Raw genomic sequence first — 24,998 nt, forward strand, 5'->3', positions numbered from 1 at the left:
ATGGGACTTAAAGACATAAAACCTGAGCCTGATCTCCAGCTTGAAGATGTAAAGTGCGAGTTTATTGAAGATATATTGCAGCCATGCTATGATGAAGATCCTCGACCCGGATGCTCATATTCAGCTGACAAGCCAGTGCATCAGGTATAAATGTTTAATTATTATACTAACTGCCCAGAACTTTATCAAACGGGAGAAAATGAGGTGTGGTGTGCGGTTTGCTACTGTTTGTTAATTAAGAATAAAAAAATGCTTAAGTGAATAAATCGCATTATAGGTAATGCCATCTCCCGTCAAGTTCAAAGCGAGAAGATGCTTCGCTCAGTATGCTGGTGTTTGGACATCGTCTGTCATTTGGGAGTTAGAAGTGAACAATTTAAACACCGAAATGATGGTCGAAAAAGGCTATTTTTATTTAAATACTACTATTTGGCTACATCTTATACGATTTGTTATAATTTTTGCGGAGGTCGAAATGTACGTGTTTACAATGTCGATATTTAGTAGCGTCTCTGTGCGGGAAAATCGTTATCTGTCAGTGGCTACAAAATGCGGAGTTGCCATTCATATATATTTTTAACGGCATTTGAACAATGTTGACGGTTATATATTTATCATTATTTATTTATTTATCCTCGCAATCAAGCCTTACTATGCATCGGCTTGATAATGGTTCAGGCCTCTTTAGGAGGACACATACCCAAATGGGGACTATTCGGGGTGTAACAAATCCACACCTCCGGAAAGGCCTGAACCGGGATCGAGCCGACTCTAAGGGCTGATTACAATAACGCGTGTAACAGTGCGGCGGCTTGATAAGGGCTGGTTGCATCTCTATGCGTTGAAGGATCGAAGCCCTCCCGAAACGTCGGCGGCCGGAGAGACTCGGATGTCAGCACTACTAGCATAGTGTTTCTCGGCTCCCCGGGCCTACCGTAAGGCAGCTGAGAGAGGAAGGCGTCGCACCCAGCCTTCTCAATATCCTCGAACCGTCGGTGACCAGAGACTCGGATGTCAGCACTTCACCAGTACAGTTGGGTACTGAGAGAAGGCGTAGTGAAATATTAAAATACCTTTCACTTAAGTGGCGGTTCTTTTTTTTGTAGATTTCCTGCCAACAATATAAAATGACAGGACGTCAAAATGAGAATGAGGATAATCAAATAGCCAACATGACCTTTGATAAATTAAATAAAGGAGATCATCACATCAAACGCATGAAATCTTCAACCAAAAACATCCAAGAAAATAGTATAACTCATTCAGAGATAACTATACATCAACAAAACATCAAGAAAGAATTACAGAGAGACTGCTTACTGAAGGTGGTTCGAATTAAACTGAGAAGAGTAAAACATTTTCCACGTAATTTTGTTTGCAGCGATTGCTACTTAGTATTTGAATCCTCGAGTAAAATGAACAGTCACAATAATTCTTGCACGAAGTCTAAAAAAATTAAGACACATAGAATAACAAATACTGACATAACCCTATTTCAGTGCGTTGTGTGCTCAAAAAAGTTTAAATATTCATTTGTTTTCAAAAGACATAAAAGGACACACTCTGGTGAAAAATCTTATCATTGCAACGTTTGTCCATATAAGTTTTCGCGGATCGATCATCTGAAAACACATAAAATGACACATACTGGTGAAAAACCATATCAATGCGATATTTGTTCATTTAAATTTTCGCGGGTCGATGATTTAAAAAAACATAAAATGACACATACTAATGAAAAACCGTATCAGTGCGATATTTGCTCAATTAAATTCTTAAAACCCGGAAATCTCAATAGACACAAACTCACACATACTGGTGAAAAGGCATATCAATGTGATGTGTGTGCGTTTAAATGTTCGCAGTTTCGTGGCTTAAAAAGACACAAAATGACACATACTGGTGAAAAGCCTTATCAGTGCGATATATGCTCTTTTAAATGTTCACAGTCTGGCAGTCTCAAAAAACATAAAATGACACATACTGGTGAAAAACCATTTAAATGTGGCGCTTGCTCATTTAAATGTTCGCAATCTAGTGATCTAAAAAAACATAAAATGACACATACTGGCGAAAAACCTTTCCAATGCGACGTTTGTTCTTTAAAGTTTACGCAAATGTGTCATCTTAAATCTCATAAAATTATTCATACTGGTGAAAAACCATTCCAATGCAAACTTTGTTCATATAAATGTTCCCGTCGCGGTTTTCTGAAAAAACATATAACGACACACACTAGTGAAAATGAATCCACGAAACTTAGTTAAGTCGTACGATGTTGCAGATCACAAACCTTCTATGTCAAATTTTATGATTTTGACTTTATGGTATCAAAAAATCAACAAAAAATTAACGGATCTGTTGAACTTTACCTCCTATGTCAAAGAGAAAAATAGCCCAGTTTATTGATCTTTTAATTAAAACTCCTACGTCATATTCATCGTATTATGCTGTAAATAAATCAGTTTTAACCTTCCCCTGTAAAATTGTATTTTTTGACTAAGGAGGTTTGTGATCTGCACCATCTCGTAGTATTATTGTGTGTTTCTAAATTAATCTAAAGAACTCAGTTATTTCGTAAAAAAAAAGTAATAAAATATTCATACCCAATTTAACTTCTTCTTTTTCTTACACCCTGTCACGTCCCAGCATTAGGTCATAGAGCAAGCACAAGTAGGCACCACTTCTCTTGGTCCATCGCCAACTCTTGCGCCTCCCGCCATGTCAGACCTGCAGCACGTAGGTCGCTCTTGTAGCACCGCTGCAGGGCAAAGGAGGGCCCGTCCCATTCACGTAAACCGTCTACCCATTAAACTACTTACATTTATTTATTTTCCAATAAACTGGCGTTACAAATCATTTATATCCTTTGCTGACTGCCCAATTCTTTTCACGCAATTTCTTTCCCAGGCCCACTTCAGTCGCTCACATTTAGCCTCCCTCTTCAGATTCAGAGACCCTCCATTTCGTTCCGCTCTTTGCTCTCAGGATCCATAACCGGACCTCGGACGAAAGCATATTCGTACCAATTAAAATTCCCCGATCCTTCTATAATATAGTGGTAAGACGTGTCATCTCATTTTTGGCAACCTCTTCGCCTTCAATCTCAGCTTCTCATCTGCTTTTTCCACTAATAATCGATCCCAGATACATGTACAAACTCATCCACTATTTCTCGGTTTTGGAGTAGGTATACTTGCTGCTGATAGGTGGCTAACCCGATCGATTACATTTACATTAACATCCATACCTTTAAAACACCTCAGATATAAACCTAACTACCAGAAAAAATATGACACCCGACGGGATTTGAATCTGTTTAATTGCTAAAATCGCAGTGATGTGCTTTCATCAATTAACTTACTGGCATCCTACTTAATTAGGACAATTTTAACTTGTAGTTTTTAGAAGAGGTAGATCAAAATGACATGACTATTTGACAAATTACCAACAATTATGAACTGCTGCTTCAACCTTCCGTAGACGGTTTTTCTATCGGTAAGTATGTATCAATCGTAGTCATAGGAAACGATAAATTGTATCGAGTCATTATTTGTTAACCCAGCGCCATCTTTAGATTAATAAAGCCTGAGCATATCTTTTTGCACAAGCAACGAGTGGTCCACTGGTCAGCTGTTAAAATCAGATCCCAGATTGCTTGACATATTGATTCGACCTTTCTCGTTTCAAATTGAATTATAAAAAAACTCTCGAATCACATATATTTACTATAAGTGTTATTTATAAATAATATACATTCCTATTATTCATCAGCTGTCAAAGTCAGACTACCTAGTCTTTTACACAAAAACGGTGGTAATACCGATTTCCAAAAAATATATAGCATTGATCTATGCATTACATATGTAGAAGGTGTGTTAATGTATTGTTAAAGCTAGTGTATTATTTATCATGTAACTCGTCTATCCAAATCGAGCCATTCCCTGTGTCAAGACAGCTGGAAATATCGATTTGTAACAGCATTTTAAAACTTATATTTGTATTAGCAGTGTATCCATATATGAATATACCTATATGTTTTCGGAAAATATAATGGCATGTAATGAATGAAACTGAAATCAAGTACGTCATACGTTTGAAAAAATATTCTTCACATTCTCTTATTATACTTAAATAAGTCCTGAAAAGAAAGGAATACTAAATCAGATGAACTCCAAGGTCTCCAAGATACGTTAAAATAATCTGAAACTAAGAATACTCTGACAAGTGAACACGACAGACGTGTCAGTATGAGCACTATATAGAACAATGACAAGTCATCTATAGACAACAACGAGAGGGGCGGAAAATGTAAGACCAGTCGTTGTGAATGTATCGGCTTTCCACTTGAGTCGGCAATGGTTAACTTCAATAAAAAATACTCTTAAAATATATATTAACCAGGAGAGGCTGGATGATGAATTTCTGATGGTGTGTCTAGTGTATTAGAGACACGTATAGATTATACATAGTATTATATATCAGTGTAAAGTAGGTATTAAAAGACTGATCTTCTAGTCTATTATCTTTACGGAGAGTTGGGTTAATTATAATTAAGTACCTAACAAAAAACATTCGCATAAGTTATGTATATTTTAATGAAATCGGACAATAATTGATCGGGAGAAATAAATGATTGTATATAACATTTAAAATGAGTGGGTATTTTTTCAACGTTTTTCTAAGGTCGTAATTTTGTTTGTCCGGTACCAATCTTGCAATCGATTTTTAACAAACTTCCCGACTAGTTAGACATTTGAAACATTTAGAATATATTAGAACACGATGCCAATGCATTTTTTTATTACTTTTAGCCATCTTTAATAAGAAATGAATTCATTTTCAGTTTATTCTGTTTTGTATGAAAAGTTATTTCGATACCATTATTGGTTGCTAGGAGGTCCAAGCAACTAAATTATTAAATAATATGTACATGCGTTACTATGGAAATCAATATGAAATGACATTTTATTATTCAGTATTTCCATCAATTCAGCATTTTTTTGATGGTTTAAGCTAGTCAAGTCAATTTTATATTATTCAACAGAAGATTTAAAAACGTTGTATATAAAAAGTTCTTTTTATCTTGTAATTATTATTAACATAACTTTAATATAACTGCACGTGGTTTAAATAGAGACGATTTGATCATTTCACTAATTGGCTCTATACGAAACTGATATTGGTGAGGTATAATTTTACACTTGCTACTAGGTGTAATTGTTTAAATTATTACAGGCCCGCAGCTCGTATATCGCTTTTGTAGCACCGCTGAATGGTGACGGGGTTTCAGCTATGACATTAAATTAAAAAATAATAATTCTTACAAAAGTCAGCGCTTAAAATAAATAAATTGTGTTACGTTTGACATCTTGATAATTATTATTAGATAATCTTTCACCTATATTTATGTTGCTTCTACAAGCATTTCTGTCCTATTGCCTATATTTTGTATGAACAGTTCATTTAACTTTATATTCAAATGTCCAGAATCCGTCGTTTTTATGAAAGTCAAAACAAACCCTCCAACATAACCCCATTTATATAAGAATATATTTTTCTCCATCCCTATCACATAGTTTCTCTCACTTGTAAGCCCCCGCGGTTTTATTCAAATTTTGTAATCTCTAAAGAATGTACCTAGCTCTGAAAAATTGTAACGTTTCCATTTCTTCCTCAATTTGCCGCATCCTTCAGATAAAGCATAAACACATACCCGCACTGTACTGCCCTGTGAAGTAAAAACACTGTGTTTTTGGTTTCATCGAAATGAGAATTAAGTTTTAAACTACGGCTACAGGCCGACATTAAAATACAATAATCTTGCATGTTATGTATTTATTTGAAAAATACAGTGATAGTAATTTAACTGTATGCTGTATGAAATGAATGAATAAATGAATATTTAGGTTCGATAATATTAAATTATTATCGAACTAATAATAAATATTCCTGTTATTCTTCAGCTGTCAAAGTTTGACTAGTCCTACACACAAAAACCGGTGGTGATTTCCAAAAAATATGTAGCATTGATATATGCATTACATTTGTAGAAGGTGTGTTAATGCTAGTGTATTATTTATCATGTAACTCATATATCCAAATCAAACCATTCCCTGTGTGAACACGACAGACGCGTCAGTATGAGCACTCTATAGAAGAATGACAAGTCATCCATAGACAACAACGGGAGGGGCGGAAAAAGTAGGACCAGTCGTTGTGAATGTATCGGCTTTCTCCTTGAGTGAGCAATGAGCGACTGCATCGTCTTCTACAAGGAAATCCGTTGCTGCTCTCAAAATTTGTAATATTTATCCCATCATTCGTGGAATTATAAAATGTGCTGCCTTTATGCGACAATGTTTCCACCACGGGATAATCACTTGTCTCACTCACTTTATTTGCTATTTATTATTATTTTATTAGAAAAATGACAGGCAATGGTCCATCCATAGACAACTACGGGAGGGGCGGAAAAAGTAGGACCAATCGTTGTGAATGTATCAGCTTTCTACTTGAGTCGGCAACGTCAAAAGTAATTTTTATGTGTGTAAACTGAATACAGTTATTTGAAATAATAAGGTTATGTTCTTTATTTGCTTTCAAGATCCCTTGTTCTAACCAACTCACTCTTCGCGTGAACAAGGATTACAATGATAGCATACCCAGAAATAAACAAACTGGATAATTATTTTAATTACAATTTAGCTCATATAACACATGTGCATTTTTATTTACGAGGATGGGTCATTTTATGTCTTTTAAGATCACTGAGTCTAGAGAATTTAAAAGCGCAAACATCGCATTGATGGGGTTTTTCACCAGTATGTATCAATTTATGTGTTTTTAGATGACTAATGTATGCGCATTTATATGAGCAAATATCACATTGGTGTGGCTTTTCCCCAGTATGTATAGTTTTGTGCACTTTCAAATTACTCATATATGACGATTTATACGAACAAACATCACATTGATGTGGTTTTTTACCAGTATGCATAATTTTATGTGCTTTAAGATTACTCATATATGGAGAAGTATACGAACACACATCGCATTGGTATGGTTTTTTATCAGTGTGTGTCATTTTATGTGTTTTTAAGTGGCAGAGCTGCGAAAATTTAGATGAGCACACATCGCATTGATACGGTTTTTCACCAGTATGTGTAATTTTATGTCTTTTGAGATTAGTGCTATTCGAGCATTTAAATGCGCATAGATCGCAATGGTATGGTTTTTCAACGCTGTCTATGAATCTAGGTGTTTTTGCGTTTACGGATATGGTACATGACATTTTATGGCTTTGTAGTGTACTTGGGGAATTTAATACTGCGTAGCAAACACTGCAGACAAAATACTGTGGAAAATATATTACTCTTTCTAACACAATACGAACAATTTTCGGTAAATACACCGTCTGAAATTCCTGTCTGAAGTTTTCCTTGTGCACTGTTTCTGAATGCTTTGTTGTGTCATCCTTCATATATGCTGTTGACGATTCTAACTGAGAAATGTGATCTTCCTTGTTAATAAATCTTTCGAAAGCGGCGCCAGCTGCTGCTGGACTCTCATACTTTCTGTCGAGTTCAGTATTATATGACTGGGTGGAAATCTAAAAAAAAAGATAAAAAAATTGTAGCTATTAATTGTTTAAATATGCGGGCACAAAGGAGGTCGTTTTTAGGTGCAAACTAGGGAATCTAATCCCGGGATCCCGAGCTATTTTCGATACCTGAATCCCAGGATTGATAAACATAATCCCGAAGCTTTCGGGATTGATTTTTTTATCAATTTTTATGGAAAATAAAATAAAAACGAAAATATAACAGAAAAAAATGCTTTAATTACAAATAACTACATTAAAAATAAACTGAGTGGCCGATTCATTTTATTTTTTCACATAAATTAATATAAATGAGAAAGATTGGAAAAAAACAATGCTTCGCACTTTTAACAAAGTAATTTCACCATGATCTCATACGTTTTACGGCAGTTTCATATTTGGCTGACTAATTAGATTTATGGAGCGGAAAGGCCATAAGTACACCATGATTATTTGCTTTCCTATTTTAAATCTCGCTAACCCATTCATTAAGTCTTAACTATCAGAAACAGCAATCTCTTATTAAATTTACATTATTATTTATATTACAATATTATTTACTCCATTAAACTTATGTATTTCCAAAGATTGAACGTAGATATACAATATTAACAATAAAAATGTCTTAAATAGTATAAATTATACTATATTTATTTTTGACCGATTTTATCAATGTTATTTGTAAATATAAAATTTTTATATTAACAATGGAAAAGAATGCCAATTCCGGGATTGTCAAATTGTAATCCAGAAATCCCGAGATCAGAATTTAGGCTCGGGATTGGATTCCCTAGTCCGAGCTCAGCCCCCTTCAGAAAGGTAAATAAATACAAATGATTATACGTCAGGACTTCATGACTGAGGATTGTGCTCCGGATGATTTGACGTCGAACAACCTTCTCAACGGGTTGGCCCTCACTCTTTTCTATCATTCTATGGCACAATACATGTGGTAGCTTGATGCTCCGTGACAATCATTATATTGTTGCAGCTATCTATGGCATTCAATGTTTGATTTAATATTCCGATACGGGATGTCTTAAAGACAGCACATACATGAATATTGAATGGACACTATTGATCTTAATGATTATGACTAACGCAATGCGCATTCGAAAGCCATCTGTGGTTGTGTCATTTTGTATGTTCCCACCTCTTCTATCTATCTATTTATTTTCAGTATATTGACAATAGCAAGTACCTATTTTTGAAAAACAAATAGTGTAATGGCCTATTGTCCCTTGTTTAAGCTAGGCCGTCGCGAGTAAAGCATAAAGCGCATACAGACTGATTCAGAAATTGGGCTGGTGACACGAACAAAAACGCCGACCTTCAGTTAGTGTTTATGGCAGAGTATGGTTTAACGACATAACTATACAAATCTAGCCTTGTAGTCAATTCTACTTCTCAATAGCCGTGCGACAACCTCACGACAAGGTACAAACAGAATATATAAGTCCCATGGTCCTAAACTATGGAAGAAGCAGAGAAGAAATGGTCGAAAAAGACCATGAACAGGTAACCAGTAGCGTAATCGTTTAATATAAGGAAGTAAAATGTATGTTGTTTACCTTTTCTTTGTAAATGTAATAAAATTTTACGAAAAAAATTTCGCCTCGGAGAATCGAGACTGCTCGAGTGTAATTGGAACGCTGTGACCACAGGCCTCGAAATGACACGTCATGAAATTTCAAATCGATCTATTTCGGAAATAATTTCCGGGAAATCTCCATTAAACTTAGAAAATAAGTTATGGGAGAGATTGTTTACGTAAAATTAAGCAAGTACATGCTTCAATAACTTTTATAGCTATAATGGGAGTGTATGAAAATTGGAAAAGAAAATTGAATATTTATAAATTTATATACTGTTTAATTATGAATAAAGAATTTTAATACTAATTTTATCAATACAAGATAGAAGCTAACTACCGTTACAAAAATACTGTAAACGCGTATCTATATCTATAGACGCGTAATTATAATTATAGATTTTGTTAATGCTGTAACTCGCTAACTATAATGAATATTGTAAAAGTAACAATTGGAAAAACTTATGCCAGCGCTCCATTGGCGAGCCAAAAGTCCGAGGACAATAAGTCTTCAGATTTTTCTACATTCTGCTACTGGCTAACAGACGTTCAACGAAACGAGGTATATTATTAATTTGACGAGTAAAACCGTCGACTTTGACAGCATAGATAATATACGTAAATTTGACAGTTAAATCGTGATGGCGTTAAATGATACCGACGTTTTGTGTTATTGGGTGGCAGATAATCTAATAACGAAGCAAAGGGTACACAAATACTAGGTGAAACAATGGTTAAGGAAACGAACGACATTATCCCACACAAATTTAATATGAGAATTGCGTTTGCAACCGAGCGATTTCCGCAATTATTTGCGAATGTCAGAGGATGTATACACAGAACTGTATAATTTGGTCTCCCCATTTATTAAAAAAAAAATACTATTATGAGGGAAGCTATTTCTCCTCATGATAGATTATGTGCAACCCTGCGATTTTTGACTGCCGGCGGAACGTTCACTGACTTGCATTATAGAACTGCGATTGGAAGACAAACTCTGGGCAAGATAATTCCCGAAACTTGCCAAGTCATCATTGACGTTTTGAAAGGAGAATATTTCAAGGTGTGTATTATATTATACGTCATCTAATAAAGTTGGGCAAATTTACAAATATATAATTAACAAGTAGACGTCGGTTGGTCTTATAAAGTGAACGTTTAGTGGATTGTTTTACCTATATAACTCATAGACGGCAACAGCATAAGAATGACAGACAAGATGCATTTGAGATAGGTATATATATAGTCACAAATAAGGCCATCGTTGACATGCTAAATATTCAATAGACCGTTAGAATTCTGTACCTAGCCAGGACTCTCCATATAGGCTGTAAGCAAGCTACTTAATTATTCCTGTTGAATGTATTGTAATACTAGTCATATTCTTCGAAAAGCAAGCATGGAATTTGATTTCTAAATGAGGCCACATAATAATATAGGTATGCTAACATAACTCAAATACGAGTACTTACCATTTGTTGTATCGCTTAAGCCTTAAGGTTTATAGGCATAAAAAACAAACAAAAAAACAAATATTTTACAAGATATTTATTCACACAAAAAACATTAATTTATTATACCGGCTTTTGTACATTTTTACTTAATATACGATAAACTGGTTGAGTATGAACAGTAGTTGCTGGCATTATTTTGTCACTTTGTCCCATAAAGGCAACTTCATGCATCAGCTTCTCGGCCAGCAATCTTTGTCCCTGTGACATCGATCGTAGTTTCATGGCCATCATTTTGCCAAAAACATCAAATTCATCTTCAGTCTTGCTTAGTTTGTCGGTGATTAATTCTAACACTTTGTTGGCGCTATCATTCGATTTTTTTCGTTTGAACGATGGGGGTTCTGGTGCTCTATTAAGATTCGACCTTGGAGTAGTCGACAACGTTGATGTTGAAGGCGAATATTCTATCTGTAAATAAAATATTGATTATTTTTTGTTGCAGTTCCCTGATACGCACGAAGAAATGGAGACGATTGCAAAAGAATTTAATAGTAAATGGCAATTTCCAAATTGCCTGGGCGCAGTTGATGGGAAACACATTGCAATGTGCCACCTGCAGGCGCCGGCTCCCACTTTTATAATTACAAACATTTCCACAGCATTGTTTTGATGGCGATTGCAAATGCTAATTATGAATTTATTTATGTTGATGTTGGAACAAATGGACGTATTTCTGATGGAGGCGTACTGAGAAAATCTATTTTTTTCAAACGTTTAGACGAAGGCAGATTAAAAATACCTGCACAAAAAAAACCTACTGCTAATTCTGATGCACTGCCATTGGCGATGAAGCCTTTGCATTACGTAACGATTTCTTAAAGCCGTATTCACAAAGGCAATTAAATCACAGTAAAATAATATATAATTATCGGACATGCAGAGCCAGGCGAATTATAGAAAATGTTTTTGGCATTTTAGCTGCTAGATTCCGCATTTTTCAAGCTCCAATAAACATGAAAATTGAAAATATCAGTACAGTTGTATTAGCTTGCTGTGTGCTGCACAACTTTCTTCGTCGCAAATCAACACATTCTTATACTCCTTCTCATGACCTTGATAGGGAAAATCCTGAGACAGGTTTAATAGAGCTCGGACTGAGGTTACAGGACACCTTAGCGCCTTTGGAAGCAACGACTAATCGGAACTCGACTGCCAATGCTAAGAAAGCGCGAGGAGATTTTGAAAAATATTTTAATACTACCGGGGCTGTCACATGGCAAGAAAGTATGATAAGCAATAGATAAATTAAACCAATGTAACAGTTTAGTTAAAATGTTTTACCTCAATACAATCTTCGTTGTTTAACGAGTTGGAGTAACTCTCATCAGGAGACATGTTTTCCAAATCGTCCGCCATGCTGGATATTGAGCTCGATTCTGTAAAACAAAATGTAAATTGTTAAAATACAACATAATACTCAAACTTGTTTTTTATTATCTCTCCCCTAAGTACCCATTCCTTCATACGGTTAATATTGATATGATTATTTATATTGGTATAATTGGTGTAATCCAGTATATCAGGTATTTTCAAAATGTGTTTTCCGCTGTATTCCTCATAACCAAACTGTACCATTAATTTTGATTGATGATTGACGATTTATTGATTGTCTCTAAAGGAACCTAACTCGAGCGATTTTTGATTTCATGATCATTTCTTTTCTTCTTCTTTCGACCATGTCCGATCATAATATGGACCTCCACGGAGTGGAGGTTTGTATTGACAGATTTTGTTTTTACGAGAAATGGATGTCAGCCACTTGCTCAACATATTAGGTCCATACTCTGACTCATACACAAATTGAAATTCAATGTGTACTTGTCAGACCCAGGATTTGAACCTGGGACCCGACCACGACTCAATAAGCCAACGCTTAAGCCGCGCTTCCACCGCCATGATCGTACCTATATATTATTATTTCTTACCTACCTCAGCAAAGAATAAGTAATTTTATTGTGACTAGAAATGATTCATAGCTGTATGTTTTAATTGCTTAATAGTAGCTAATCTAATGCGATGTCACTTTCAGAGCTACGACAATTTCATAATCTGCACGTGAATAATAAATAGCTTTAAAGCATTCCCACGTACCTTCCATTTGGTCGTTCAAGAACTCCAAATTTTTATAGTACCACAGTTTGGGTAGATATACTGCGTCTGTGCCGGCTCCGCTTCGATATGATGTCCTTACTTTATTTCTCTCCTTTCTGTAACCCGACCTCAATGTCTGTATTTTCTTTTTGACATCGTTGACCGTTGCCTGCGGCTCCACCTTGATTAATATTTCCAAAAGTTCCGCATACGCCAAGGACTTGGCATCACGATTCTTGTCGTCTTCCACAACGACGGGTTGTCTTTAAAACAACTAATAAAATCTTCCAAGAAACTTTTCGAATGCACTCGTAGATCTACCATTATTGTTTTCGATGTCCGAACACTTTGAATGACAGTAATGCCAGCGCTCCATTGGCGAGCCAAAAGTCCGACGACAATAAGTCTTCAGATTTTTCTACGTTCTGCTACTGGCCAACAGACGTTCAACGAAACGAGTATATAATTAATTTGACGAGTAAAACAGTCGACTTTGACAGCATAGATAATATACGTATATCTGACAGTTAAATCGTGATGGCGTTAAATGATACCGACGTTTTATGTTTTTTGGGTTATTGGGTGGCAGATAATGTAATAACGAAGCAAAGGGTACACAAATACTGGGTGAAACATTGGATAAGGAAACGAACGACATTATCCCACACAAATTTAATACGAGAATTGCGTTTGCAACCGAGCGATTTCCGCAATTATTTGCGAATGTCGGAGGATGTACCTACACAGAACTGTATAATTTGGTCTCCCCATTTATTAAAAAAAAAAAATACTATGATGAGGGAAGCTATTTCTCCTCATGATAGATTATGTGCAACCCTGCGATTTTTGGCTGCCGGCGGAACATTCACTGACTTGCATTATAGAACTGCGATTGGAAGACAAACTCTGGGCAAGATAATTCCCGAAACTTGCAAAGTCATCATTGACGTTTTGAAAGGAGAATATTTCAAGGTGTGTATTATATTATACGTCATCTAATAAAGTTGGGCAAATTTACAAATATATCATTAACAAGTAGACATTGGTTGGTCTTATAAAGTGAACGTTTAGTGGATTGTTTTACCTATATAAATCATAGACGGCAACATCATAAGAATGGCAGACAAGGCCATCGTTGACATGCTAAATATTCAATAGACCATTAGAATGCTGTACCTAGCCAGGACTCTCCATATAGGCTGTAAGCAAGCTACTTAATTATTCCTGTTGAATGTATTGTAATACTAGTCATATTCTTCGAAAAGCAAGCATGGAATTTGATTTCTAAATGAGGCCACATAATAATATAGGTATGCTAACATAACTCAAATACGAGTACTTACCATTTGTTGTATCGCTTAAGCCTTAAGGTTTATAGGCATAAAAAACAAACAAAAAAACAAATATTTTACAAGATATTTATTCACACAAAAAACATTAATTTATTATACCGGCTTTTGTACATTTTTACTTAATATACGATAAACTGGTTGAGTATGAACAGTAGTTGCTGGCATTATTTTGTCACTTTGTCCCATAAAGGCAACTTCATGCATCAGCTTCTCGGCCAGCAATCTTTGTCCCTGTGACATCGATCGTAGTTTCATGGCCATCATTTTGCCAAAAACATCAAATTCATCTTCAGTCTTGCTTAGTTTGTCGGTGATTAATTCTAACACTTTGTTGGCGCTATCATTCGATTTTTTTCGTTTGAACGATGGGGGTTCTGGTGCTCTATTAAGATTCGACCTTGGAGTAGTCGACAACGTTGATGTTGAAGGCGAATATTCTATCTGTAAATAAAATATTGATTATTTTTTGTTGCAGTTCCCTGATACGCACGAAGAAATGGAGACGATTGCAAAAGAATTTAATAGTAAATGGCAATTTCCAAATTGCCTGGGCGCAGTTGATGGGAAACACATTGCAATGTGCCACCTGCAGGCGCCGGCTCCCACTTTTATAATTACAAACATTTCCACAGCATTGTTTTGATGGCGATTGCAAATGCTAATTATGAATTTATTTATGCTGATGTTGGAACAAATGGACGTATTTCTGATGGAGGCGTACTGAGAAAATCTATTTTTTTCAAACGTTTAGACGAAGGCAGATTAAAAATACCTGCACAAAAAAAACCTACTGCTAATTCTGATGCACTGCCATTGGCGATGAAGCCTTTGCATTACGTAACGATTTCTTAAAGCCGTATTCACAAAGGCAATTAAATCACAGTAAAATAATATATAATTATCGGACATGCAGAGCCAGGCGAATTATAGAAAATGTTTTTGGCATTTTAGCTGCTAGATTCCGCATTTTTCAAGCTCCAATAAACATGAAAATTGAAAATATCAATACAGTTGTATTAGCTTGCTGTGTGCTGCACAACTTTCTTCGTCGCAAATCAACACATACTTATACTCCTTCTCATGACCTTGATAGGGAAAATCCTGAGACAGGTTTAATAGAGCTCGGACTGAGGTCACAGGACACCTTAGCGCCTTTGGAAGCAACGACTAATCGGAACTCGACTGCCAATGCTAAAGGCCATATTCCATTGGCAGACGCACAGACCCAACCCGATCCAACGATCGACGCCAACCGTCGTTGCTAGCTATTTGCAATTACACGCAACGATTCAATCTCGTTGGTCCTTGATTTGATTGGTTAAAATAATACTAGTGTTGCTATTATTAAAAATATAGGTTGAGTGAAAACTAGATATTTCTTAGATTGGTGGCTACACTGAACGCATTCCCGCGCAATTTTACGTCAACAAAACTGAGCTGTCAGCTGTCAAACCTAGCGAGCATCAGATCTGTTAAAATTTATGCGGCCGTTTGACATTTATAGAAAGTTTGTATACTTATTGTTAATTTACATCATGAATAACTGGGCGAGCTTGAATCTCCAAACCAATTGAGTAATTCGAATATCGAAATCGAATAATCCAAAGACTAATATATTGTAGCGAGTATGGCTATATTTCAACTGGCTCAGGCGGTCAGGACTCGCCGTAAACGAAAACACTGGGTCAAAAGTTGGCTAACTGAAGAACAGCGTGATCGCCATTGAATATGGCGGATTTTTTTACGTTCCACACTATATCTTTGGCGTGTATTTATTCGACGAGGACTGTGTCCTCGGTGATACTCCATATATATTTTTTAAGTTTTCGCCATCTTGTAGTTGTTCAGTTGAAATCGACCAGTAGAATGAAATGAACGACCGTTTGCATGACTCAGGCGCATATTCGGCTATTTTCGTACGCTTTCGGCAATCTTCGCTTGATAATGAAAGGATCGCACGACGGATAATAGAAAATTTTCCACTTTCGACCCGATCGCTCACGATCCTTGAAAACCATAGAGAATAGAGTTTGACAGTCGTGGCAGACGATCGGGCCAGACGCAATCTGCCAATGGAATATGGGCTTAAGAAAGCGCGAGGAGATTTCGAAAAATATTTTAATACTACCGGGGCTGTCACATGGCAAGAAAGTATGATAAGCAATAGATAAATTAAACCAATGTAACAATTTAGTTAAAATGTTTTACCTCAATACAATCTTCGTTGTTTAACGAGTTGGAGTAACTCTCATCAGGAGACATGTTTTCCAAATCGTCCACCATGCTGGATATTGAGCTCGATTCTGTAAAACAAAATGTAAATTGTTAAAATACAACATAATACTCAAACTTGTTTTTTATTATCTCTCCCCTAAGTACCCATTCCTTCATACGGTTAATATTGATATTGGTATAATTGGTGTAATCCAGTATATCGGGTATTTTCAAAATGTGTTTTCCGCTGTATTCCTCATAACCAAACTGTACCATTAATTTTGATTGATGATTGACGATTTATTGATTGTCTCTGAAGGAACCTAACTCGAGCGATTTTTGATTTTATGATCATTTCTTTTCTTCTTCTTTCGACCATGTCCGATCATAATATGGACCTCCACGGAGTGGAGGTTTGTATTGACAGATTTTGTTTTTACGAGAAATGGATGTCAGCCACTTGCTCAACATATTAGGTCCATACTCTGACTCATACACAAATTGAAATTCAATGTGTACTTGTCAGACCCAGGATTTGAACCTGGGACCCGACCACGACTCAATAAGCCGCGCTTCCACCGCCATGATCGTACCTATATATTATTATTTCTTACCTACCTCAGCAAAGAATAAATAATTTTATTGTGACTAGAAATGATTCATAGCTGTATGTTTTAATTGCTTAATAGTAGCTAATCTAATGCGATGTCACTTTCAGAGATACGACAATGTCATAGTCTGCACGTGTATAATAAATAGCTTTAAAGCATTCCCTCGTACCTATATATTATTATTATTTATTACCTACCTCGGCAAAGAATAAGAAATTTTATTGTGACTAGAAATGATTCATAGCTGTATGTTTTAATTGCTTAATAGTAGCTAATCTAATGCGATGTCACTTTCAGAGATACGACAATGTCATAGTCTGCACGTGTATAATAAATAGCTTTAAAGCATTCCCTCGTACCTATATATTATTATTATTTATTACCTACCTCGGCAAAGAATAAGAAATTTTATTGTGACTAGAAATGATTCATAGCTGTATGTTTTAATTGCTTAATAGTAGCTAATCTAATGCGATGTCACTTTCAGAGCTAGGTACGACAATTTCATAATCTGCACGTGTATAATAAATAGCTTTAAAGCATTCCTACGTACCTTCCATTTGGTCGTTCAAGAACTCCAAATTTTTATAGTACCACAGTTTGGGTAGATAAACTGCGTCTGTGCCGGCTCCGCTTCGATATGATGTCCTTACTTTATTTCTCTCCTTTCTGTAACCCGACCTCAATGTCTGTATTTTCTTTTTAACATCGTCGACCCTTGCCTGCGGCTCCACCTTGATTAAAATCTCCAAAAGTTCCGCATACGCCAAGGACTTGGCATCACGATTCTTGTATAGTGGGCTGGTCGTCTTCCACAACGATGGGTTGTCTTTAAAACAACTAATAAAATCTTCCAAGAAACTTTTCGAATGCACTCGTAGATCTACCATTGTTGTTATCGATGTGAGATGTCTGAACACTTTGAATGACAGTAAAATAATGATGGCGCTGTCGTCCGTCGGCATAGATATAAATAATGTGACGGTAAAGCGTGGTGAACGTACGAATTTCAGCGGCTCGGCGAGTAAAATATCAAACATGTTTGAAATCCAACGAGCCTGGTCTGCGGATTAAAAAGTCCGCAGACCTGGGGTGCTCCACGCGAAAAAAAAGTCCGAAGACTGTAAATCGTCTGACTTGCGTGCCAATGGAGCGCCGGCATAAAATAATGATGGCGCTCATAGACTAATATATGGCGCTGTCGTCCGTCGGCATAGATATAAATAATGTGACGGTAAAGCGTGGTGAACGTACGAATTTCAGCGGCTCGGCGAGTAAAATATCAAACATGTTTGAAATCCAACGAGCCTGGTCTGCGGATTAAAAAGTCCGCAGACCTGGGGTGCTCCACGCGAAAAAAAAGTCCGAAGACTGTAAATCGTCTGACTTGCGTGCCAATGGAGCGCCGGCATAAAATAATGATGGCGCTCATAGACTAATATATGGCGCTGTCGTCCGTCGGCATAGATATAAATAATGTGACGGTAAAGCGTGGTGAACGTACGAATTTCAGCGGCTCGGCGAGTAAAATATCAAACATGTTTGAAATCCAACGAGCCTGGTCTGCGGATTAAAAAGTCCGCAGACCTGGGGTGCTCCACGCGAAAAAAAAGTCCGAAGACTGTAAATCGTCTGACTTGCGTGCCAATGGAGCGCCGGCATTAAGATTCTGGTATAGATGGGTTTCTACCCATAAACAATAATAAATCTTAATTGCCTCCTAAGTAATAAAAGAATCAAATACTGCGACTAAAAACACAAATTGACGCGTGACCTTGAATCTTAACTGAATTCTGTCCGACTAGAATTTACGGCCCAGCTGTGCTAGCTCGCCAGATAAAAATAGATTCAAGGTTACGTTTAGATTACTATGGAAAAGCCACTATTAAAGACTAAATAAATTTGTAGTCGCTTGTAAATAACATCTTGTTGGGATTTAGCATTTATATATTTAAGTTGAAATGTTAAGTATAATATTATAGTATTTTCACGTAATAATGTTCGTCCGAAAGGTAAATATCGAATGAAACGTTTTCTGCGGCTCCAAATAGTTTTATTAAAACTTAGTAAAATTCTATTGGCCTAAAAAGGCCAAGAGTGGTGGAAAGGACTAGTACGTGGGTGTCAACCTTTCATTTTGACATTTTAAATTTAAAGACTGCCGTTCCCTTATTTAGTACACGAGTACCTATTCTGATACCTCGTTGGAAAGCTAAAAACTTTCCCCTTCGTTTGAACACGAAAAATCATATAAAATCAACTATTTTGCTGACGTCACCGTAACTGCGTATTTAAAGGACATGTTCTAGAGGGTGCTTAAAACACCCCTATTAAGTCTTAATTTTGCGGAAATAAAGTAGGGTAAATTTAACCCGATTTAATTAGAAGATATCTCTATTAGAAAGTTGCCAGGAACGGGAGATATACGTAAATTTATCCCGTGAGAGAAAGATATACATCTGCTATCCCTTACGGACTGTTTCCTGTTAAACCTCCATCCCGAGGGTATAAAAGGTGACATCCTTTTTCCGTAAAATCATTAGTTTCTACACTTCTCACCGGCGATCTTCAGTAAGCAGCAGACCTCTCTGCGAGCTTGTGGGACACGGTTCTCAGTACATTCGCGATTCATACGTACCAGTAAGTCCCCTTCGACGGGCAAAACGTAGCGCGAATAACTCGTATCTGTCGGTAGTGACGTCGGCCGCTAAAACGTAGCACGAATACTACGTATCTGTCGATAGTGACGCGCCGCGGATTAATTTTATTTTTCATTACTCATCATACGAGGTGACGTAATCGAGATAAATTACGCGATCGGATTTGTTTTATAAAAACAAATTAATAAACTCAGTCTGTAATAATAAATTTTACAAATCTTTTCGGGATTATAAAATAAATTTTTGAAACTTTATTAAGTAAACATAATTATAAAATAAATTTTAGTAAACAAATTCATAAACATAAAAACAAATTTTAGTAAATAAATTTGTAAACATTAAGCAAACCTTTTGTAAACAAGTCTGTAAACACAAATAAATATTTGTAAATACACTGTGAACATAAATAAACTTTATAAACAACAATAAAATAATTCTATTCTTTTATAAACCTAATACTGTGTGACCAAAGAATAATTTATATTTTCTTTCTTATGGGAAAATATTTCATTAATTAAAAATATCCAAAGAATATCTGCGTATACATTCTCTGAATTAGGTGTGACTTTTCGGGAATTTGTGAAAGATTTCACAGAGATCCTATAGTGAACAAATAAACAGTTTGCTGATACTTTAATGAGATTTAATTACGGGAACAATGACAGTTAACCTTATTGTGTGACCGTGAACTCTAGTACCTGAATAAATTCGGCACCACACCAGCTGAGAGTTTTATTCGGGAATTCAAAAGTTGTGATACTACAAAGGAGATCCACCTCTCCTAATTCATCACTAGTCTCCTCAGTGACGGCCCGGTAGCATTATTGAGCTAGCCGTGAGCCGGGTCATGTCACTGGGTCAGCTTGATATAGTGTGACCGTCGTCCGAGCAATAATTCTGAATACCTGGCAAGCCGTGATACCGGCTCATATCATTCGTCAAAAGTGTACCGCCAGCAGCCCTATGTTGTAACTTGTGACACGAAGTCACCCGACGGCATGACGTAATTGTGACGTATGATCAATACACGCATCGAGGCGAGCCGCCCAATGCACACGGCTCACCATATATATTATTATGCTGAAACACCTATTTGTGTATGGGGACAATGAATAACGCCAGTATTAGAGTAACGTTAATTTCTCGAAGACTATTGACTCACTCCGGTAGTACGTCACAATGATGTCATATGACGTCATGTCGCCGGGTGACTTCATGTCACAAGTTACAACATAGGGCTGCAGATGCCACGCATTGGGTAACACAGAAAACAATACCGCGCGAGTGAGCAAAAAGGTTGGTGCCTAGCATACTAACATAAATCCCCCAGCATCCACACCATTCCACCACAAACTTACAGTCCACTATGAAAAGCGCAACCACACCCAGAAAAAGTTGCTTCTATAGAGATTTACAACATTATGAACGGATTTCTTTTCAGTAATTGAATCTATGATTTATCATATAAGCTTTCAGTTTTCTCAGTCAGAGTCTTCAACTAAATACAATTGAACCTACTTGTTTTACCAGCATATATTTTGAATCAGGACGATCAGGTTTACATTTTTTTAAATCCAAATTGGTCATGGCATCATAAACAAACTCGTCTTCGGTTACAACATCTCCATAATCTAACTCAGATTTAATTTTAGTCACGCTCGTTGCTGATATCTGAAATAATATACCTACATAATAATAATAATACGTAAATGCAAACAATATAATATTGAACATACATAATTTGAAAACATTTCATGCATTTTCTCACAAAATCTTTTTTAGAGAAAAATACGAAACCCTGTGACTTGAACTTGTAACTGATGGATTTTCTTCAGTGTGCTTTTTTAATTAAGCTACGGGTATCTTAGTTAATTACGACAAAAAATGTTTGTGGGAAACACCATGAATCTCGATCATAGTGTATATTTAATTTATCATAATAGTTTGTTTAAGTACCTTAGAACCTGTTACTCTGTAAGAAATCTAGTTGCTAAGTATGTCTTTTAATCATTGGTGATGGCACGCCCCGAGGTCAGTAAGCTCGGTGAGTAAAACCGCCTCGACAATGATTTCATAATAACACATAATATTTTTCCTGCTAAATTATTTATTTGTAATAATTCGGAATGGGAACATAATATACGAATCATTATTAGTGTGAGTACATACCTATCTCAATCGTTGAAGAATGCAGTTCTTGCAACTTTGTATAATAAAATTTATTATTAATTATTTTATAATGCGATTTTTGCAATGCAAAAAGAGTCATTTTTCATGAACTGCTGACCAGGGCATGAACTCTGCATAGGTCATGCAGTAAATGATGACATGCATCTCCAGGTCATTCGCCTCAAGCTAACATAGCATTTCCTTTGTCTCAAATCACTATAAAAACCCGGGGAGCGAAAGACCTACACAAGTAGTCAAATCATTCTAACAGTCAGTCGAACCCACGATCTAACGATTATTAATTTTCTCACGACGCATCTTCGTAATATTAACTGTCAAGCTCATTTAACTATCATTGTAACTAGCTGTAATAAATTGTATCATTTATCGTTGAGGGAAATATACTGGGTATGACTTTAATCACGCAGAATCCTTCTATTTATTGTAGTCAAACTACCTACCCCATCATCATCCCCTATACGATGTGTTCATCAAATTGCGTTTATAATGTTGGCCATCGGTTTATGTATATTAAAACAATGTAGGTACCAATTAAATGCCTCGATTACTTAGCGACGTCACGGATCACACGAAATAATTAGTTTGTATAACGTAGGTACTTGCACTTGCTAATAATTTAATAAAATATGTAACCTTCTACATATTGAACATTGAAGGATTTTTTCTAGTGGGTATATGCATGAGATGTTTTCAAATTATATGTACAATCAGTGTCGTCCGGCGGGGGTAGGCAGATTGAGCGTCGCTTGGGGGCGGCAGTTACTCAAAGGGCGGCAAATCGAGGAGAATCATTACGTATATATAGAAAGCTACATAAACTTAGTAATAACGTTAATATCTTTCCATTAAAAAAATCAGCTCACTGGTTGGAAACAAAATATATCTATTAATTAGATAAGCACTAAGTATACAATTTTCAACAGGACTTTATTTTTTTGTCGGGTTCGCGATGTCTAGTTTACTTCCGTTGTCCTTGAACGTCACGTTCTTCACAGTCACTCGCGAATTATGGAAGTTGTATTTTTTAAATATACCTAACTGAAACCGTAGACTCGAAATATTGTCTATTGAAACAGAGATGGCATTTAAGTTAGATTTAGTAGTATGGGTAGATACCTTTATCTTGTTAGTAATGTATCCATACAACACAATTATTAGATATTGGTATCATGCATATATGATAAATATAAAAAATGTGGCGGCATTTTGGCACTGCCTAGGGGCGGCATTTTGTCTAGGGACGTCACTGTGTACAATACATTCTAAAATATATAAATAAAATATTGACTTAATTGACTTCCAAAATAATTAATATAAAAGACAAATACATAATATAAACTCTATTCCTACTTGAAGGCTATGTACTTTTTTAGATTTTTTCCAATAGGCATGTTTCTGATGTGTTTCCGAATTATATATGTTAAGCACACGTTGGAAACACACAATTTGAAACTACCACACGAACATAACTAGGTACTAGAAAACATAATTTAAATAAACGGGCGAGAATCGAACCCACATCCATTGGACTCCAGCTGATGTCCTTTACCAATTGAGTCTGCAAGAAATGCCTATTTACCTCACCAGACCTATACTAAGGGAATGAATTACAATTTGGCTGCCAACAATGAAAAATGGCAACAAAGGAAGTTTTAATCTGAGTTTTGTAACATTGAGTATTTTTTTGCGACCAGGGTTTCGTCTTACAAAACCCAAATCAATTGTAATTTAAATTCAAATTACATCTAGTACCCTCGGTCGTTAGTATTTATTTTTTTAAAAGAAAATACTGTCATATATATAATTAAGTGTACATACCTGATTTATTGGCCTATAAGCAGGATACGAGCATCCTGGCTGAGGATCTTCATCATATATCGGGTGTACTGTATCTTCAACAATCTCGGACTTAACGTTGACAATCTGATGGCTGGTCTCATGTTTTATATCAGGAAGTCCCGTTGCACAGTACTGCAAGAAATTTAAAAAAAAAAATACCATGTTTGATTTAAAAAGATGTAAAGGTTTTACCCAATTCTACAACTGACACGTTATTATCTATACTCATGTTTACAGTATAGACACTGGCGAGTCGGAAATGACAGTTTTGTCTAAAGACGTTGACCTTGAAGGTTACAAGGGCATTCAGCCCTTTTCCAAATTATTAATAAGAAACAGGTAAACCTAGCACTTTATATCATGATATCTGCCGTGTAATAGCCACTAATGTATGTGTGCCATTTAAACGACTAAAATACCAGCGCGTGTTTTCCTTCAACGCTGCCCATACAATGTCACATGTCACATACAAAAGCAACCGTCTGAATAAAACATAATAACGAGGGTAATAATTGACAAACAACTACACCCCTTATAGATCACAGCATGGCACTCCAGTGGGGGTTATATTAACAAAGCTATTTTTCAGGTGAATGGAGCGGGTGTGGAGAAACAGGCAACCAATCTCGAGTGTGGAATAATCGTTTTGACAACTGCTCTCGATTTATGCACTGACGCTTATTCAGTATTGGTTTACTTATTTGAAAATCGTAGGACACAAGCATTCAAAACTCTGAGTGTATTTGGTGAAAACCTATCGGAATTATATTTATTAATCTGTTGTATGTGGTATTTTCTATTTGTAAGGTAGGTATGTTTTCTGTGGTAAATCAGAAATGTTTGTAAATTTTAGTTTGTGGAGAATTTACAAACAATTTACTAAAATTTTAAAACATATAAACTGATTTACCATAGAAAGCCAAATATACAAATAACTGACTGAGAATTGATGCTTTTAGACTTATCACCAGGAACTAACCTTAGAATTGCAGTTAGAGTCGTCTACATTCTCTTGTTTAACATATTGTGTGTGGATGTCCAGGTTATTTGGATGTTTAATTATTGGCACATAAAACCAAGGCTGCTCGTCTTCACCAGGTTCGCGCTTTATATCCATGGTTCAAAAGTAAAGAAGGGTATTTTTGAGGCTGAATGACGTCTAGGCTCTATTTAATGTGAATGTCATTTTCCTCAGAGACAGAAACATAGACAAAATAGTGTTGCCATCTTTTCAAAGTGGAATTATAGTACAGAGCCTCCAAAATTAAAGTATTTGGGGGAAAATATAGTACGCGCTGTTATCTGTTGAAGATGGATAAGTATTTTGTTTGTT

The 24,998-nt window shown here is 36.0% G+C and overlaps 3 protein-coding genes across 4 annotated transcripts; 1 reads left to right on the forward strand and 2 right to left on the reverse strand.

Annotated features, from left to right (window-relative positions):
* Positions 1-2,607, forward strand: LOC147077226 (uncharacterized). The gene is made up of 2 exons (XM_085941030.1): positions 1-144; positions 1,500-2,607. The coding sequence occupies exons 1-2, from the start codon at positions 1-3 to the stop codon at positions 2,265-2,267; spliced, it is 912 nt and encodes a 303-aa protein (XP_085797156.1). The 3' UTR covers positions 2,268-2,607.
* Positions 2,608-5,831: 3,224 nt separating this feature from the next.
* LOC147077227 (uncharacterized) lies at positions 5,832-24,845 on the reverse strand. 2 transcript variants are annotated; one of them, XM_085940743.1, is made up of 4 exons: positions 24,645-24,845; positions 23,645-23,797; positions 21,155-21,307; positions 5,832-7,612 (listed from the first exon to the last, which is right to left on the reverse strand). In XM_085940743.1, the coding sequence occupies exons 1-4, from the start codon at positions 24,780-24,782 to the stop codon at positions 6,731-6,733; spliced, it is 1,326 nt and encodes a 441-aa protein (XP_085796869.1). In that variant the 5' UTR covers positions 24,783-24,845; the 3' UTR covers positions 5,832-6,730. The 2 variants fall into 2 exon arrangements, with proteins under 2 accessions (XP_085796869.1, XP_085796870.1); XM_085940744.1 differs by lacking the exon at positions 21,155-21,307.
* LOC147077228 (uncharacterized) lies at positions 10,769-13,052 on the reverse strand. Its single transcript, XM_085941619.1, has 3 exons — positions 12,800-13,052; positions 11,990-12,084; positions 10,769-11,116 (listed from the first exon to the last, which is right to left on the reverse strand). Exons 1-3 carry the CDS (start codon positions 12,804-12,806, stop codon positions 10,769-10,771), a joined length of 450 nt encoding a protein of 149 aa, XP_085797745.1. The 5' UTR covers positions 12,807-13,052.
* Positions 24,846-24,998: the final 153 nt, after the last annotated feature.

The sequence above is a fragment of the Rhyacophila brunnea genome, unplaced genomic scaffold (genome assembly GCF_057557595.1).
Source record: "Rhyacophila brunnea isolate RB1 unplaced genomic scaffold, BYU_Rbru_1.0 scaffold_13, whole genome shotgun sequence".
Classification (NCBI taxonomy): domain Eukaryota; kingdom Metazoa; phylum Arthropoda; class Insecta; order Trichoptera; family Rhyacophilidae; genus Rhyacophila; species Rhyacophila brunnea.